This window comes from Cervus elaphus, chromosome 29, assembly GCF_910594005.1.
Source record: "Cervus elaphus chromosome 29, mCerEla1.1, whole genome shotgun sequence".
NCBI classification, from domain to species: Eukaryota; Metazoa; Chordata; class Mammalia; order Artiodactyla; family Cervidae; genus Cervus; species Cervus elaphus.
The window spans coordinates 28,817,809-28,833,610 of record NC_057843.1 but is presented as its reverse complement, the minus strand read 5'-3'; the positions used below and the strand labels follow the sequence as shown (position 1 = coordinate 28,833,610).

General features: G+C 38.1%; 1 protein-coding gene across 4 annotated transcripts in view; it reads right to left on the bottom strand.

Annotated features, from left to right (window-relative positions):
* The window catches only part of FREM1 (FRAS1 related extracellular matrix 1), a 171,123-nt gene that overhangs the window by 24,132 nt on the left and 131,189 nt on the right, over positions 1 to 15,802 (bottom strand). For all 4 annotated transcript variants that reach the window (XM_043891226.1, XM_043891227.1, XM_043891228.1 and 1 more), the window contains 3 exons: positions 12,191 to 12,392; positions 11,352 to 11,496; positions 1,820 to 1,949 (listed from right to left, as the gene is read on the bottom strand). In XM_043891226.1, the coding sequence (XP_043747161.1) occupies positions 1,820 to 1,949; positions 11,352 to 11,496; positions 12,191 to 12,392 (477 nt within the window). The remainder of the gene's footprint in view (positions 1 to 1,819; positions 1,950 to 11,351; positions 11,497 to 12,190; positions 12,393 to 15,802) is intronic.

The window sequence follows — 15,802 nt, the reverse complement described above, 5'->3', positions numbered from 1 at the left end:
ACATAGAGAACCAATATGTGGACGCAGTGGGCGGAGGAGAGGGTGGGACGAATTGGGAGAGTAGCATTGACCTATATACACTACCAGTGCAAAACAGCTATATATATTGATACATCGACATATATACACCAACATGTGTAAAATAGGTAGCTACCGCGTGGGAAACAGACAGCTGCTGTATAGATAGGGTGCTCAACTTGCTGCCGCGATGACCTAGATGAGTGGGCTGCAGGTGGGAGGGAGGAGATTTAAGAGGGAGGGGATACATGTATACACAGAGTTTATTCACTTTGTTATACAGAAGAAACTAACGCAACATTGTAAAACATTTACACTCCAATAAAAAAAAAAAAAAAGAAGAGTACTGCCTTCTAAGCCCCTATTTGCTCTTTCTCTACGATGCCAAGGCTCCTCCCAAACAACCTTTCCCTGTGGAAAGGCAGCCCATTCTACACCTGTACCCACCATATGCTGGGAGTTACACTTCCCCGTGTGGTTCTTGCACGTGCAATTACCTAGTATTTACCACCACTGAGTTTACAGAATCCTATGTGGGAAAAGAAATGGGCTAGAGTGAGGTCAGTCCAGCTCAGGTTGGTGATTCAAACCAAGGCAACACAGAAGGTAGAAGCGCTTTCTTAAGCAGCCAATCAGCTCCGGTCTAAAGTGGCAGGCTGTGCTGTGGGCAGGGTGGTCCCTGAAAGACTCGGGCTATTTGAGAAAGGCCTGCAGAAACAACCGGCAGCTTGACTGTGCATGCTCAGCTTCAGCAGACAAAAGATTCCCTGCCACACCAGGACTGTTCTTCCTGCCTGGCAAGGTGAACAGTTCTGTGGCCCAAAACTCCAGACTAGAGCATATGGTGCTTTCTCTGGAGGCCCAGAAGATTATTAGGAAACCATCCACGCAGAGTCTTTCTTTTTCCATAACCAATGTACTGGGAAGTTATAGGGGACACCAAGTTTTCTGATCCTTTAACAATCATAAAGCACCCGTAGATCAGGGAAACAGAACCTGTGCCCACTGGAAAGATAAATGCTGAGTCTGGTATATAGTATAATCTATGTGCACAAGGTTCTGAAGGTGATTTGAACTTATTATTGTAATTGAGACTTCACTGAGATGGCATTTCCCCCCAGGACCTAATATCACTGCTTTTTTTTCCCCTTTAGATTAAGGAGGAAGTCTTTACCAGCATTAGTATGTACAGGCTTTTCATGCTCTCATTCTCCCAATGTGCAGTTTTTCTAGTGACTCCTTAAAAACGCTTCCATTTGCTCCATGTTCCACGTCAGCAGAAAGAAATATCAGGTGACTAGTCCAAAATTAATTATTGAAAATTTCTTATATTTCAGGGTGTCTCTATTGCTACATAGCCTCTTAACTTTGCATGACTTGGCTGATGCTTAAGACAGTGTAATCCCTGACTTTTATCATCCACTGAGACCATAGGAAGTGATCTTGGTGCATGCTAAAAGGAAGCCATACAGGGACTGAAATTTGCAGACAACTTTCCTTTCCAAAGTAGAGTTTGGCCCAAGTTCACTAAGTTGGGTAGATCTTATGAAATCAAACTTCAAGAGTTAAAGATCAGATTTAAAAACTAAAGATGGGTTAGAAATAGCATATGTAGGAGCTAATGGACCTTGATAAATGATGGAGGGACAAAGAGGTTTTGTCCTTAGACTCTCCGGAACAGAGTAACACTTCTGCAGTTTGAAGTTTCCTTAGTTACTCTGAATTTCTCTAAGGAAATAGTCAAAGGCACCAACCAGCAACCTAGGCTTTAGCTTGAAAGATGATAGTTCAGAGTTGTTACCTGTACACTCACAAAGGCTGAGTCCATGGAATATCCCCTTCTGGTGATTTCCAAGGGCAACATGCCCATATTCTCACAGACCTCATATTCAGTCCTCGACCATTCAATATGAGACCACTTCAGTTCCAAACTATGTGTGTAAGAAAAGAAAAAAGAAAATCATGAGACATGCAAAGTGGAAGCCTGTGGGGCTCCTCTGCTGGGTATAAAGCAACCACTGGTTCAAACTGGGAGAAAAAAGTGGTTCATCAACCTACACCAGTGCTACAAACTCCTTGCATATGTCTGGTACCTTTTAGTTCACAAAGAACATCTACCAGCATTATCTCATTTGTTACTCTCAATACTGCTATGAGGTAGACAGAGGATGTATTAGAATTCTATTTTATAAATGCAGAAATAAGATTAAAAGCCTATCCAAGCTCCGCAGTTATCAATGATAAAGAAAGGGACTCAAACTTGACAGTGTTTGGAAGGGAAAGGAGCAGGTGGTTAAGTTCAAGGAGACATTCATTTTCAGAAAGGACATAGATATGAAACTTCTCTCCTATATTTTGGCCTCCTTCAGGGGTACAAGATCATTTCTAGGCACAGATCTCCTCTAAACTCAGGTTCAGTTTAATAACAAGATGTCTTTGAGGAGTGTCTAGGAATTAGAATGTGCATGTATGTTACAAGTTTATCCATCTCTCCTCTGTGCATGTGAAAGGAGTGTACTAACATATAGCTTTATTGCAGCTTATACAACTGAATCAACCTAATAAAGAGAGAGAGGTCTTTTTTTCCACTCTGTGTTTAGTGAGTCCAACACTGGATAGACTTTAATCCTCGTAATACAAAGAGGTACTTTTTATTGTCTTTTTCCTTTTCTTCAGAAAAGAACACTGAGCTTAGAGAGGTTAAATAACTAGCTCAAAGGCAAAATGCTATGACCAAGCTAATAGACAGCGGAGATAGAATCCTTAGCATAAACCTGAAACCAAATGTCTTGTTCCTTCTCTACCATTCTTCTTCCCAACTAAAGTTCTTCATGACTCTTGTGGTCTGAGCTCAAGCAGTGGACTACAATTTTATCTTTATCCTGAAATATTTCCCTTTTTGAGGTGAGAAAACTTGAAATGGTTCACCTGAACAGTTCTCTTCAAAGGTTTTCTTCCATTTTTTACCCCCATAACCTTCAGCAACATAAAGACATGAACAATCTTCACTATGATCATTTAAGTCACTTCCATTGTTTTGGTTTTATTCATTTTCCTTTGACTCTCCATTCATAAAACCCTCAGGAGTTTGCCTTACTGTATTCCCAAATGTCCACTTAGATTCAGGTCTTTCCTCTAGACTTTTAAATTTGCTTCTTACAGTGTTTTTCCTTGCAGAGTTAGAAATTCTGGGTGCTACCAAGTAGAGTGTGGAGTTCACAATTTCAAAGAACACGCCACACTTTCCTGGAGATCATTCCTAATAGAGAGTAATACCAGTCAGTCATATGTTACAGTCACATCCTATATATTAAGTTCACTAGCAAAACAAACTCAACAGCACTGTGTTCTCTTCTACCAACCAGCAGCCAGTGAGACAAAGGTAGTGTGGAAACATGGAATTATTCCAGAGGTTCAAGAATTTTTATTAATATATATGTTTATTCAATCAATAGACATGACATTTATTGTTATTGGCATGCTGGGCTTCACAAAACTTTGACATGAAAATAGGTTACTTTTATTAAACAATATTGGGAACCTCATGGGCCTTGAAATTGATTTCAAATCTGACAGGAGACAGATCAAGAAAGAAAGAAATGACAATGCTTAAAGAATCACAAGATAACAAGCAACACGGATGTTATAAACGCCAATAGAAATAACATGTTGCAAAGAATTCCTAAAGGATCCAGCCACATAAGAAAGGGAAACAAAATCAACAAGAATGATTGGAAGAGAAAACAGGAAGATAAAACAGGAAGGAAAAGGGAGCAGTGGGAACCAGTGAAATAGATACACAGGGATGGATTTCAACTAAGTCTGTGTAAGATTCAAATGAGTTTCAAGGTTCAATCTTCTAAGAATCTATGCATTGCTAATGCTAAGCACGACCAGCAAAAATTCATCAATGTCACTCTGCAGGTCCAGATGACCTTGAGGTCTAAAGTGAAGTGTGATTTGATTGCTGATCTAGATCCATAAGTGGATCATGCAGAGTGACATTCAGTTTCAAAGCATTAAGGGTTTTGGTGCTCGGGAACGTGAACACATCACCTGATATATCTTTGGAATGCTGCACAATGCTTAGAGGTTAAGGTTGTAATTACACAATGTTCTATTTTACTTGCTTAAAACTATTCCCTGCAAATAATAAATACTTATTTAAAAGCTACGAAATTTAAACCAGGCTATATATTTTTCAGAAAAATATATAAATCATGAGGCACTTGCATACCTAGAGGATATGTGTGACACATGCTTTGAAAGTGTTTTTTGTTTTCTGCATACTGTATTTAAGAAGGTCTTTCTACACTGAGCCTATAGTTGCTTAAACTCTACACAAACACTTGAAAGAAAAGTAAGAGATGTAGTCAGTCAGCTGGGAATTCTCCCTGCAAGAAGCCACACAGAAGTATGTTTGGTATCATGTAGATAAGCAGGTGCAGAAGCCCATGAGAGAGCTGTGGAAAGCTCTGGACTGGGAGGTGTCAGGCAGACAGGGGTTGGTTCACATCTTCACATTTTAATGACTCCCCTCTTCTCTTCTCATAAAGTTAAGCTTGTTCTGATGTCAGAAATGAAGTTTACAGACACACTTTCTGTGAAACCCACATAGCAATCATTGTAAGTCAGCAGGACACAAGAACTCCTCAAGCCCCGAGGTCAGGATTTCTTGGCCTTGGAACTACTGACATTTGGGACCAGGTCATTCTTTGTGGTGGGAGGCTGTCCTATGCACTGTAGGATGTGTCCCACAGGGGACCTCCTCACTGATCTAGTGGTTAAGACTCTGCCTTCCAATGCAGGGGGCACAGGTTCTATCTCTGGTCAGGGAATCAAGAATCCACATGCTGTGGGGTGCAGGCAAAAAAAAAAAAAAAAAAGTTTAGTAACATCCCTGGTTTCTACTCACTAGATCCATTAGATGCAGCCATGCCATTCCATTCCAGTTACAATAGTCAAAACTGTTTCCGGACATTTCCAAATGTCCCTCATGGGGAAAGTCATCCTCAGGTGAGAAACCTTCCTGAAGTGATTTCACAGACTCATCACAACAGAAAATTCTATTTAATCTATAAGCCAAGTTGTGGTTCTCAACAACTATCATGAATGAAAGACATAGTCTGTGGGGTCTGCCCAGACTATTTAATTTCTATTCCTCTATCCTATGTCTTTCACGATGTAGGGCTGAAACCATCACAATATTGTAAAGTAATTATCCTCTAATTAAAATAAAAATTAAAAACAGTACCTAGCATATGTAATAAAAAGATATAATATCTCACATGAAAAAGAAATTAAATGGGATGAGACTTCCAGTTCTTCTTTCAGTCAAAGACAAGACAAACTGTTTAATTACCCAATTTAGCAATCTACCTCCACAGTCCAACATATGTAATCCCCCTTAATCTGATTAACTCATTTTCCAAAGTACATATAACATACTATTTAATTCACTTAGGTACTAAGGTAGTTAGCTAAGTAAACAGGGGTCTTTAGTTCATTGATGTATCACCAAGTGCCTTGTAGGGTGACTGGGACATAGTAAGTGCTCAATAAATATTTGCTCAAGGAAAAAAATAAAAATAAAAAAAATTAAAAATATTTGCTCAAGGAAATAATGAACTTTGTTTAACCTACTGTTTGAAAAGCTAAATTAACCACTGAAACTTTTTTTCTTCCCAGTCTTATTCACATATTTCACACAGCTTGAAAAGAAAAATTCTAGGCCAGATGACCCTCACATGTTTTTTCTAGCCCTGACTTATTCTGGATTCTTTAGGTCATATTGAATTGTATTAGCTTGAGAGAAAGATGAGATTGGTAAATGAGCATTCTATCATAAAACATGATGTCTTATTTTCTAAGGCACAGGCGTGCTTCTCAACATTTGACAGCATCTAGAAACAGCTTTATTTTTCATAATGGGAGGAAAGTGATACTGGTATTGAGTGAGTGGAGTCCAGGGATATTGCTAAATATCCTTCAATGTACAGGACACCCAATTCACCCTCCACCCAAGCCCCATGACAAAGAATTGTCTGGACCAAATAGTCAAGAGTGTTGAAGCAGAGTCAAAAATATATACTTCCTTATATTCTATTCTGTGGCTGTTGCTGCTCAGTCACTAAGTCATACCTGACTCTTTGTGACGCCATGGACTGCAACACGCCAGCCTCTCCCATCCTTCACCATCTTCCAGAGTTTGCTCAGACTCATGTCCATCGAGTCGGTGATGCTATCTAACCATTTTGTGGCTACTTGGTTCATTTATATGAAGGAACAATGAACCAAAAGAACCATTTGGAATTAAACTCTATTTTGGGATTTGGGACATTAATCTAGGTTAACAAGCAAATGTAAAAAAGGTACTTGGCTGCTCTCTGCCTCAGTTTCCTCACTTCCCCAAGTACAATAATAATGAGTCTGTACTTCAAAGAGCTTGAATGAGCCTTAATGAACACTCGTTAAGTACTCTGAGCGTCTCAGTGAAAGGTTTTATAGTAGCTAAAACTGTGATTAAATTATTCTTATAACTAGATCTTCAGTTATAATCAAGTAGCATATGACTTAAGAAAATCAAAATGTTAAAAAATATTTTCTAAGGATTCAATCCAAGACTTATCAATTCAAAGAGGATGCTATTAAGCTCCATAAAAATGCTATGAACACCTGTGTTTTCCTTTCTGTCTTTCTCTCATGATAATGGAGAAACGGTGTTTAGTTAGGAAGCAGCATAGTGAGTACCCCAAACAAATGCTTTGGAGTAAGATACATCTCATAACCACTTATTAGCGTGTGATTATGGTCAGCTACTCAGTCTCTCTGGACCACAATTTTCATCATCTGTAAAATGAGGGAAATTACATTCATGTCAAATGATGCAAATTAAAATTTGCTAATATGTATAAAGCACCTGTACACAGTGGGTGCTTAATAAGGGCTATTTCCCTTTCCTTCCTCTGTGGTTTCTTAGATCTAATCTAGAGACAAATACTTTAACTTCTGGCTTGCAGATAACATGAAAGCTTTACCTAACCAAGAGTTTCAACCTCTTCCCCTACAATGTGTTTCATAAAAGTTGTTAAAGCATCACTAAATTCGCTTGCTAGGGAGGAGAAGGAGCGAGGTGCTTGGAATCATGGAGCAGCTGGAGAAGCAGTCGCTGAGTTATGAAGAACTTCAGCAGGGGTCAACTTTCGTTCTGAAGTTCACCTTTTCTGCAGTGGGTGCAAGAAAGGTCAACACTGAACGCATGTTAAGAAACTGCCTTGGTCAGACGTCAGCTACATTCTGTGGTCTGCGAAGGTGTTTTTGATGAATGATGAGGTCCTATGTGACAGAGTTTGGGTGGGATGCAGACCATCTTGAGATTCACACTGGATGTGAGAACGGCATGCTAAGGCATGTGCCGAGAAGATGAGCACTCACATTGAGGTCAGGAGGTCATGGTGCACTGTGGGCTCTGCCATTTATTCACTTAGTGGCTGCAGGCCAATTACTTAAATGCTTTGAGCCTGATTTCCTTATCACCCTCAGAGAACTTTTTTGCAGATTAAAATGGAAAACATATGTGAAAGCATCTAGCACAGTGCCTGAAATTTAGGCACTCAACCAAATCTAAATTTTGATGCAAATTCCTGTGGATTTCAATGTTCTATAGTAACTTCTAATTACAAATGTCTCCTAAACATATCACATGAAAAGCTTGTGCCATGAGCTATTCTGGGGCAGGGTGGTCTTGGTTTTATAATCAAATCATATAGAGGTATGTTGCATACTATATCCCTCTCTTGAAGATTCCCGATGCACACATGCATCTTTGTGACTTTGGCAATGTGATGCATTACGCAGCACTCAAGCTAATTAGTGAGTCATAATAACTTGATCACATCAAGATTTCCTAACACTATTTCTAATGGAAAGTCTATTGACCCTTCAGGACTGATGCACAATAGAAATGCTGCCATAGCAAAAACTTATTAGCAATCAAAACTCCGGGACAATTCTCACTGAACATGAGTCCTTCTTATTCTATGAAGAGCCTCCTTTCTGCTCCTGATTGCATCCACCAGTCCCTTTAGCTTCATTGCAGAATGTTTTCACCCCTTGAAATATACAGAATATCAATCTATTAATCCTAAACCAAACAAGAACACAAAGTTCACCACATTTAGATTATTAACAAGAATATGGATTGTTCACTTTGTTAACATCTCAGAGTCCATTTCTAACCCATGATGGACCTTAGCTGGCCACCAAAGGCCTCTGAGATACTTCTTCAGTCAGTCATTGTCCCCTGCATGAATGCACAACAATAGTAATCACCACCACAGGTCCTGTTTGTCAAGGACTTTAAATAGATGCTCCCACATGTTTTACCTCATTTGTTCCTCTAAATAAATTGTAATACTGCCTCCAAATTACAGATGAGATAACTAAGATAACTAAGCACTTGACCTAGGTCAATGGCAAAGTCAAAGCCCAAACCCTGTTTTTGGCTCTGAGTCCAGTGGTTTACTGTATATTATCTATCCCATTACCCCCAGTTTATTATCCATGGAGTACACACTCATATTGAGACCTGTAATTTACACTCAAGCTCCTTGAGGAGTAAGTCTTCTTCCTTTCTTGTTGCTTTTATGGCCAAAGATTGGAGAAAACTCTGGAGCTGAGTCTATGGCTTCTTTCCCCTTAGGCCAGTTGAGCACACACATTAAGAGTAGGCAAGAAGTCCTTTAGTGCAGTGAGGAAAACCACAGATTTGAGAGTCATAATTTCTGTACCAAAATCTCAGCTCCTTCTCTGATGAGCTGTATGAGCTTGGAAAAGTCACTTCCTATCTCCTTGCCTCAGTCTCCTCACCTGTAAATTCTGGATTATGATGGCACCTAACTTAACGGTTGTTGTGATGATTAAATGAAGAGCAATAAAGTGGGAGCAGAAAGCTATAGCATAAATGACTATGATTTATTCTATATAGGCAGCTACGTTCCTGCTAGCTCTGGGAAGACAGATCATTATTCATAACATTGTTTTCTACTGGAAAAATAAAGTTCTTCTTGTTCCAAAAAGTATCTACTTACAACGAGTTTAGAGACAACTATATCCTTCAAAACCTATAAAGATAAGTGCTTAGTAACTTCTATCTGCTTTCCCCTCCACCCACTCTAGAGAAAACCACTTAATATATGTCAGATCAATTCAAAGTTATTTGGGGATTAACTCTCAGTGGACATATTTTGCATTATGTTCCACTGACTCCAATCATCACAAGCTGAATTAGAAACATCTTCAGCATAGGTACCTGAAAATAGGTATCTAGTAGAAGTAGGAGTCTATTTTAAAAGTCTCAAGTAAAGTTCTAAATTCTGAGGTTCTGCAATAAACTTGAAGATTATTCAAAATCATAAATCATCTTCAAAAGCAGTGTCCTTGGTTACAGTGAGGAATTGGGGGTGCAGGGGACAGTATGTAGAAACTTCCCTGGTGATCCAGTGGTTAAATGCTGTGCTCCCAATGCAGGGGGCATAGGTTTGACCCCTGGTTGGGGAACTAAGATTCTACATACTGCAAGATGTGGCCAAGGGTAAAAAGAGGTTTGTGGGTGAAGCAATATCAGTCTAGCTCTATTTCTGTGTTCCCATGTGGAAGACCAATGGTCAGCATTAGATCAGGAGCAAGTCTGATCAATATTTTTATGTTTATATGTTGAACTATTAAAAAGCAAGTGAAATCAAGTTATTAATATTTTTGAGTAGGATTTTTTAAAAAATTCTTGGGAATTGAATACATTTGTCTGAAATTGCAAGTAGGTAACATATTTTCTATAAAGATTATAATCCCAAGGAGCCATTTTTCTGAGGCAAGAGCATTTTAATGGGAAGTGGGCATCTCTTCTAATTTTAAAGTGTCATGATAGAATTTTCATGTCAGGGTCCAGTTCTTCCTTGCCCACACTATTTCCCAGATGCTTATACTGTGCATCTGGCCTATAGTAGCCACTCAATAAAAACCTGGACCAGATTTTCTTTTAATACTACTGGCAATAGAGGTGCAATTCTGAGAGCAGGTTTTGTTCAAGATGCATTTTTCTAACAATGACTACAGAGACCTCTGCTGGCAGATACTGGAACTACAATTCAGGATCAGAAAGAAAAAGCAAAAATGAAGAGATCAGAGGTGAATTTCTCAATTTTCTTGTCTTTCTTTGTCCATACTCTGTCATAAAAGCCCCATAAGAAGCTGTCCTCATTATGGTGTGTGGTTTGATAGAGTCAATACTAAAACTAGAAAAAATGAACAACTTTTCTCTGAGGTGAGTGGGAAGGGTATCAAACTTCGAAAGAAAGAAAACCCACTGTATGTGGAGAACTGGATTGTGATTTCTGGGACCATTTGATAGCTGTTATTCAAGGTGTACCTTAAAAAAAAAATCTAGACTTAGTGACCTGGTAAGTGAAATTACTATGGTCTGTTAATATGGTTAGTTTTGAGGATTTGATACTCTGGATTTTCTGAGGGTCCTATATTTGACATAACTTCAAAGTATTACTTAATACCTCCCCCAAGTCTGTTTTCCTCTTTTACACTGTCTTCACCTTACCCATGTTAGGTTTATTAACTTACAAAAGGAGTCGCTAGTAATTGCTTGGGTTTTGGGGGAAGAGAAGTTGTTTTGCTAAACTTTCCTGACTCCCTCATTCTCTAGATATTTTAGAAATTTAGATTTAGGAAACTGTGGGTCCTAACACAGTCCTAGAGTGACCTCTTGCTGCATGATATGTACATGAGCCTACAAGCCCAGTCCTGGATACCAGTGAATCATCAAGACAGAAACCTCTGTGGGTGTGAAAGGATATACATTTGTAAATGCATGCATAAAATGAATGACCCAGCCCCAAACAACTAAACTTTTTAACACTCCCATATTCTGTGATCATCAAGCAGCAACAGAAGTTTGAACTTCCCCGGTGGCTCAGTGGTAGAGAATCTGCCTGCCAAAGCAGGAGACACAGGTTTGATCCCTGATCCAGGAAGATCCCCTGGAAGAGAAAATGGAAATCCACTCCAGTATTCTTGCCTGGAAATTCCACCGACAAAGGCGCCAGGAGGACTACAGTCCATGGGGAAGCAAAAGAGTCAGACACAACTTAGTGACTAAACAGCAACAATAGAAGTTTCTCTTTCCAAAATAAATTCTATGAGCTTGGGAAGTCACCTATCAATTTGTCCTCTTAGATTCTGTTTAAAAAAGAACATTTTACTTTCCTCATCAGACACATTCTGGACATTATATGCAGGACTATTTAATAAGCAAAAGAATCTACCTTTGGGGAGTGGCAGAGTTCCCTGTGGGATCCATGACTTGAAATTCCATGGTATCTGAATTTACTTCCAAAGATGGGTTTATGATGTAAAGAATGGTCTTACTATTTAAGTCCTTTTGGCTAAATTTCTCATGGATAAATTCACCTACAAAAAAGAAGTAAATGATTTTCATCAGTAATCAAACAAAATATTAGATAAGAGCTGATACAATATTTATGGCTGTTTTATTTTTAAACTCCTCTTTTAAAATATTTAAAGTAAATCTTTTAAAGAAATTAATAAAATGTAACCATCTTAAAACTCAAAGTCAATGAACTTAAATTAGGCTTCAAAATTACTTTGTTTCAAACATTGTACCTTAAATATGAAAACAGAGAGTGAATAGGAAAATCTAGCAATAAAATCTAAAATTCTGTGCCATCCTGTGATCACTATCTTCATAAAGTAGAAATAACATACAATTCAGAGAAAACTTACATCAAAAAACTGTTTTTAATGAACTTACACTGCTCAGAAATTCATGATATAAGAAAATGAGTCACGAATATGAATTTGGTCCTGACAATGTATTCCAATGAATACCTTACAATCTAGCTGTTGAAAAAAAAGTTATACATAAGAAACAGCTGTGTATCAGTATCTAGTTCTCCCTCTCAAGATGAATTTAGGAAAACTCAGCTTTAAATCCTCTTTAGCATGGATACTGACTTATAAACTGCATCTATCAGTAAGGCTTGGGGAGTATTTACCAAATGGGCCTGAACTCAATTACAAATTACCCTCTAGATTGCCAACCACTGAGTATTTTAAAATGAGCAAGGATTAAGGAAGGGAGTACCTGTCATTGAGTTCTCCAGATGCCCATGTTGGGGGCCTCGTAAAATCTTAAAGATGATCTGATTGTCATCAGTGTCAGGGTCTGATGCCTTCAACACGCGGGAAGTGATGTAAATCCCGTAACAACCATTTTTCAGGAGCCCTACTTGAGAAGGGGAATGCAAGTGTGTGATGCGGGGGGCCGCTTTGTCCAACTGGTCCACCTGAATGATCAATAATCACACACAACGTTAAGCAAAGGCTTCTCATTCCCAAGCAACACGGGGGCTTAAATGGTTCAACAATGACAAACTCTCCTGAATTTCAGATTCCTTATCCTCCTCATTGGTTAACCCTTGTTAAAAGCTACCTCATTCACAATATCTTCAACAAATATCATAGTGCCCAGAAGAGAGGTTAACTTCCTGTTATAAGCTTTGACTCAGCTTTCTTTACTTGCCCACTGTCTGACTCCCCCATTAGACCTAAGCTCCCTGAGGGCAGGCACTGTGTCTTTTTTCCCCCTCAACTATTCCCTGCACCTGGCACAATGCCCAACCATTACAGAAGCTCAGGAAATGCTTGTTGGATGAATATATCAAAACTGACCCAGGAACTGTATTGCAAACTTAATATTAGTTCTACAAAAGCATTTCCCCCTTCTCCCAGTGCTTGGTAATTTACAGAAACGATGCTATAAAGGTCTACAAATACACTGAAATTTTCTTTGTCATGTCTTGGTTTAAATAGCAAAAATATTGAGTAGCAATAAAAATACTTCAGTAAAAAAAGTGGAAGGTGCTTAGCTATGGGTGTTGAGTATTTGTTTTATTGATAGAACCAGGTAACCGAACAGGTAGACTCAATTTGTAAAGGCTGTGATGGGCAATTACTCATGAGTGGAAGAGGTACATAAGTCAGACACTACCAAGGACCTCACTTGCATATGGTATGGAATCATCAGAAATAGAAATGACTCTTATCGGTTACAGAGAGAACATTTTTGGAAGAGTTAGCATAATTCATCACTGATACCACAACGAGATACAAGAACACAATCTTTGCTCCCTTCATTTCTAATCACGCAAATCTTAACTTTATCCCCAAATGAAACTATTGTAATTCTAGCAAAGTAAACAATGAGTGTCCACAATAAGACCATATATTTTTTGAGTGCTTATATAATAAACTGTCAGTCAGCTATTGATAAGAAAAAGAGATAGGATAAACTAGTAACAAAAAAAGTCCCACAATTCAGTGTTAACCAATAAAAAATAAAAACCAGAAAGTATCAGAATAGGAGACAACTACCATTTTTGTTCCAAACAAATACATAAATATGTTCACACAGACATAGACAAAATTTTGGGAGCATGTGTACAAACATGTTCATTTGTCTTCAGATGGGAAAAATAACTTCTTTGATTATTTCTATATGGAATTTTTTAACGGTGAAATATTTTTCTGTTAAGTTGGCAATCTGCTTTTTTAAATAAAAAAGTAATCACACCTCACCTTGTTAAATGTTTGAAGAAATAGACATTTTTATATTTTGTTGGAAGGAAAGCAAATTAGTGAAAACCTTTTGGAGATAAATTTGACATATATGTATATTAATAATATGCATATACTGTGATTCAAAATTTCTACTTTTTCAGTATACCCTACAGAAATAGATATGTAGACAAAGAATATATATATGAATATTAATTAAAATATAATTTGTAATAGCAATTAATAAAAAATTCCATAAAACTTGGAAGTCCTACAGGGGAATTGTAAACTATCTCTGCCTGAGATTGAGTGCCATGCAGCCTTTATCAATTATGTTATCAAGGAAGATTTAATGACGTGTGGAAATTTTTATGAGTGGAAACAAGTAATATGCTTAATAGTACATAGAATATCATCTCTTTTTTATTTCAGTAAAAGACTGCAAGCAAGCCACTGATGACAGTGGGATAAGGAAGAATTATTTTCTAGACCTTTTCTGTAGTTTATGAATTTTTTAACAACAGTTATTTTGTAAGCTGAAATAGCAACACACAGTTCCAAAGGTTACAGTCATTCTCCTTTCCTAAAAAAGTGAGGATGGCACCCTCAGAGCTGTGAGGTGGGGAGGCAGTTATCATGGCCTTTTGGGGAAGAAGCTCCAGGGTGACTAGTAGGAAGTACAGTCAATGGCAAGAGAAGAAAAAAAAGATATTTTAAGACATGTGAGTAATCCTCAAAGTTGGTAAATACTTGAATGTCTGGGTTTTTTTTTTAAATTATATTTTCCTTAAAAAATAGAAGTATTATAAAAGGAATAAATGCCTGCTGTGATCCTTTGCTTTTAAAAAGGTTAATATCTACACTTTGGTCTTTGGGCGCCCTGCTGTGTCTTTGGTCCTACTCTGTGTTAAAATCCATCCTAAATTTCTAGTTTCTTCTTCAAAAGCAGGTCTTTTGACTCAGGATATTAGAAGCATTTTAAAATATTAGAGTACAGACATTTTTTTTAAAAAGGCTACATCCTTACAACCATTTGTGTTGGATTTACTAAAACTTATGTCACACTTGCCTAAACCATAGGAAGCAGCGACACTGGTCCTCTGTCCCTCACCCCCACCCCCATCTCCTTCTAAGAAAGATTACAGAAATCATTGCACCAAGACTGCAGAATCTTGGTCAGCAACACAGGAAAACCATAACTCAAAAAGATACATGTGCCCCATGTTCATAGCAGCAGTATTCAAAATAGCCAAGACACGGAAGCAACCTAAATGTCCATTGATAGATAAATGGATAAAGAAGATGTGGTACACAATGGAATATTACTCAGTCATAAAAATGAATGAAATAATGACATTTGCGGCAACATGGGTGGACCTGGAAATCATACTAAGTGAAGTAAGTTAGAAAGAGAAAGACAAATATCATGTACATGTATCATTCTGTGTGGTATCTAAAGATCACACAAATGAACCTATCTATGGAACAGAAACAGAATCACAGACATAGAGAATGGACTGGTGGAGAAGGGGTTGGGGGAGGGATGCAGTGGGAGGTTGGGATTAGCACATGTAAGCTCTAATATATATTAATAGAATGGATAAACAGCAAAGACCTACTATATAGTATAGAGAACTATATTCAACATCCTACAATAAATCGTAACGGGAAAGAATACCTTAAGAAAGAAGGAATGTAAATATATGTACAGCTGAATCATTTTACTGTACAACAGTAAGTAACACATTGTAAATATTCAATTAAAACACAGATGCAGAATCTTAGACAGACAGACGGGATTTCCTACAAAATGAATGTCAGATTGGTGCCTGTTGGTGTCAATAAAAGACAACTGTGTTTTGTGTTTAAGTCCTGTAGCTTTGCCCTAAGTTACTCAGTTTGGGAACATAAGTGGTACACCTATGTTTAGGAGATTCAGTTCAGTTCAGTCGTTCAGTCGTGTCTGACTCTTTGCAACCCCATGGAATGCAGCACGCCAGGTCTTCCTGTCCATCACCAACTCCCGGAGCCTACTCAAACTCATGTCCATTGAGTCGGTGATGCCATCCAACCATCTCATCCTCTGTTGTCCCCTTCTCCTCACGCCTTCAATCTTTCCCAAAATCGGGGTCTTTTCCAA